Consider the following 3,785-nt stretch of genomic DNA (forward strand, 5'->3'; position numbering starts at 1 on the left):
AATTTTTTTGGTAAGTTATTAATAAAGTTTTTTTTTTTATTTTTCCGTTACTAAACATTATTACAACAGAATTAAGAATTTTCGTGTAGGAGATAGAAATGTCTTGCACTATAATGACATACACAATTAAAAAAACTACATTCAAAAGCTCTCCTTTTCATTTTACCTTTCTTATTGATAGTGCTTTTTTTTATTTATTTTTTTTACATTATATCTTGCTAAAATTACATAACAATTAAAATAAGAATTTAAAATTGACGCAACCCGATAAACAAAAGTTTTTGTTTATGTATGTATCTCTTTAATGTTTATTCTATATTAAAATATAAAAAATATGCTTTAAAGTGAACTCTTGTAGTTTCTGTAATTTTCCACAACATTTTCACATATAATATTTTTCTTAAATTTATATAAAATCAGAATGTCAATATTTTTACTATATCGATATTTTCATTTTTTATTATAGATTAGTTTTTTATGTCTTAATCAGTGAATAAGTCATAAAGTTCTCATATAAAATTATATCACAACTCAAATTAAAAATTTAAATCAGTAAATTAAACGGTTATTGTTTGAAAATTGTTAATTTTCATATAAATATCACAAGTAAAAATTTAAGAGAAAAAATGTAAAAAAATTATATGTAACTGTTTTTGAGAGTTTTTTACTGTAATAAAACTTAAATTTTAAACTCAAATCGACGAAATGAACTAACATTAAGAAAGTCATTTTGGATGAGTAAGAACGGCTGTCCCCCTCAAGGTGGCCCCGCCGTTACTAATTAGAAAAAAATAGTAAAGACGCGTCTTTAAAAGGCGCGTCTCCAGCTCTCTCACGAAACACTTTCCCACAAAAACACAGCCAAAAGAAAAACAACTCAGAGAAAAAGAAAAGAAAATTCAGAGAAATCAGTCAGAAAATGGGAGGCTTCTCTTGCGAATCCGAATCATGGGTTTTGAACCCAGAAGAAGAACACCACGATCATCAGAGATCGCTCTCTCGAACGAGCTCTGGATTTGAGTTTCGGTCGAAGAACAACCAAGAAAAGAAGAAGAAGAAGAAAACGAAGAAGGAGAATTCGTGTTCAGAGAAGAAGAACGGGGTGTTGCTGGAGCTGGAAGGAGATGAGCTTGGAAGGACGAAGAGTCTGACGGACGATGATCTCGAGGAGCTCAAAGGGTGTGTGGATCTGGGTTTTGGTGGATTCAGTTATGATGAGATTCCGGAGTTGAAGAACACGTTGCCTGCTCTGGAGCTCTGCTATTCCATGTCTCAGAGCTCTTCTCTTTCTGACTCCTCATCCACTCCCATTCCTAATTGGAAAATCTCCAGTCCTGGTTAGTAATTACATCTCTTTTTTAAGCCAATACCCATCTGTTTTTTTTTTTTTTTTTCTGTTTTTTGGTTTAGATGGTCGTTTTTTTTTGTTTGCGTTTTTGTGTGTTAAAATGATTTTGTTCTTTGTGCTTTTGACTTCTGTAGCACATTGTCAAGTGGGTTCTTCGTTTTCTTCTTTTTTTTTTTTGGGTTTTGTTTCAATGGTGATCTGCATGTCCATTTTAATGGTGATCTTGTCTGCCGAGAATTAGAGGATCTTTTTTTTTTTTTTGGGAAAACTTGCAGAATTTAGTTTCCTTGGTCTTGAAAATATGACATAAAAGGGCGTTTCATTAATTTGGAAAGGAATCATCAAAATCTAATTTATTTAATTTTTCTTCTCTTTTGTCCAGGTGACCATCCAGAGGATGTTAAAGCAAGGCTCAAATTCTGGGCACAAGCCGTGGCTTGTACTGTTAAATTATGCAGCTGAACTATCAAAAGAAAACACTTTATAATGAATTCATATCTTTTCCAAAAAAGAAATATGTTACGGCCATCAATCATCCTTTGAGAAAAAAAGCTGGATCTTTTATGTGAAGAGCTGTGTGCTCTTCACTGGTCCACTCCTAGGAAAAAAAAAAAAAAAATCCTAAAAAATTCTCAAGTTGAAGCTGGAGATGGGCCTTCAAAAGGTTCTGCTCATGAATGGGATTAATGGGTTCTATCTATTTTTGGAGAAGAAACAAGAAAGAGCTAAAGAAGGAGGAGGAGGAGAAGAAGAAAGAAGAATGTTTCAGGTTTGAGATCATTCTCTTTTGGAGGCCTGGCTAAGACTGATATCTTCTTCTAAACGTTATTGGATCTTGTATTATTATTCTTTGTTGTTAAATTAAAGTAATAACAATATGAAAATTATAAGCTTTATTGTGTTTAATTAATCATTTTTCATTGGCGGTTCATGTGTGTTGGTACTTAGTTTTGATGGTATTCCAACTTAGCTGTTGGGTTTTATTATTTATGCAGCTGTGACTGGTGAGAGCTTCCGTTTAGAGCTTCACCAACACTGATCTCTGTTGTTTTTGCTGATGACATGAACCTCTGCAATTTGGCTGAGGTAACTAACCTAACTTTTAACTGATCCATAATCAGTCAACTTTTTGCGCTTGAATTATGACCCTAAGTGATGCATCAACGCTCACGTGTCAGTCGGTAGAGTAGAATCGTCACTGTTAATGTGGCGATTGCATCATCAACGGTGATAGATAGCATTTTTCTCAGAATTATGGTGATGGTGTTACATTACTAACTAAGCTTTAACTCTGTGGACTAGCTATGATAATCCATTCCATTTCCGGGGATATAGTTATATATGCCCGTCAGGCTGGTATTGCAGAAGCCAGTGGAGGGAGAGGGAGATTGCAAACTTTACTTCCTTGACTGACCACAATCTCATTCTCATGTGCTAATTTCCCAATTTAGAGACTTTTTGGCTTTGCTTTCCAAGGGCAATAGTTCCTTGTGATTATGTGTAAGGACTGATTTTAAGAGTCACTAGTTCTTAGCTGACTTCTGATAAGATGATGTATTGTTTGTATTTTGATGGTACAATTGACGGCGTTTATCTTTATGTTGTTACTAAAGTTGCAAGCATTGTGACTTAGGTGACATTAACTAGAATGATTCTTAGATAGAGTTGAGTTGTGGTGTTGAACACTGCTGATATTTTTTGTTGTCATTACAACTACTAAGAAAAAAGGTACAAAAGATTAATGGCATTCTTGATGGGTGATATGAGGTTATTTTGACAATTGTGGTGTCGAATACTGCCGATGGGTGATATGGGGTCATTTTAACCCTTTGTTTTAGAGGTATAATTATATATCTGAGTACTAATCACATGCAATTTTTACAAGCAAAAACAACCATCACCAATGATTGCTAATATGCAACATGCAAAAAAGGGTGGAAAATGTGGCTTGAATGAGGGAATATTTTGCAACAAAATATATCGTTTTGTTTAGAGCCAAAAGTGTTTTCCTTTGACCGAGCAATCGCTCTAGTTTCTCATGCAAATATAGGAGATATATGTAACGAGTATTATAGAATAACCTTCACTTGAGGCTTTTGGTTATTGTAGATAAATTGAGGAAGTCTTGTTTGTCTACTCATTCAGTTTGGTTCTTGGAGCATTTAATTTTCATACTAGAGGACTGAGGAAACTGCAAAACGTTTTCTATGCATTACCCTTCATGAAGTTTGCTAAGTATCGCTCTTGAAATCCTAACTAATACCTGAATGTTGCTACTTATGTTTTAAGGTTACTGTGTGAAAAATTGAAAAAACTGAATCTGACTATGAAAAGACTGCAACTTTTAACCGAAAATACCGGTTAAACCTAAGCGCAAACCGAATCTGACTGTGAAAAGACTGCAACTTTTAACCAAAAATACCGGTTAAACCTAAGC

The 3,785-nt window shown here is 33.9% G+C and overlaps 1 protein-coding gene across 2 annotated transcripts; it reads left to right on the plus strand.

The window, feature by feature from the left end:
* Nucleotides 1-653: 653 nt before the first annotated feature.
* LOC21407420 lies at nt 654-3,107 on the plus strand. 2 transcript variants are annotated; one of them, XM_024166317.1, is made up of 4 exons: nt 654-1,337; nt 1,731-2,117; nt 2,344-2,434; nt 2,651-3,107. In XM_024166317.1, the coding sequence occupies exons 1-2, from the start codon at nt 920-922 to the stop codon at nt 1,808-1,810; spliced, it is 498 nt and encodes a 165-aa protein (XP_024022085.1). In that variant the 5' UTR covers nt 654-919; the 3' UTR covers nt 1,811-2,117; nt 2,344-2,434; nt 2,651-3,107. The 2 variants fall into 2 exon arrangements, with proteins under 2 accessions (XP_024022085.1, XP_010097481.1); XM_010099179.2 differs by having other exon boundaries at nt 2,344-3,107.
* Nucleotides 3,108-3,785: the final 678 nt, after the last annotated feature.

Source organism: Morus notabilis, unplaced genomic scaffold (assembly GCF_000414095.1).
Source record: "Morus notabilis unplaced genomic scaffold, ASM41409v2 Scaffold212, whole genome shotgun sequence".
NCBI classification, from domain to species: Eukaryota; Viridiplantae; Streptophyta; class Magnoliopsida; order Rosales; family Moraceae; genus Morus; species Morus notabilis.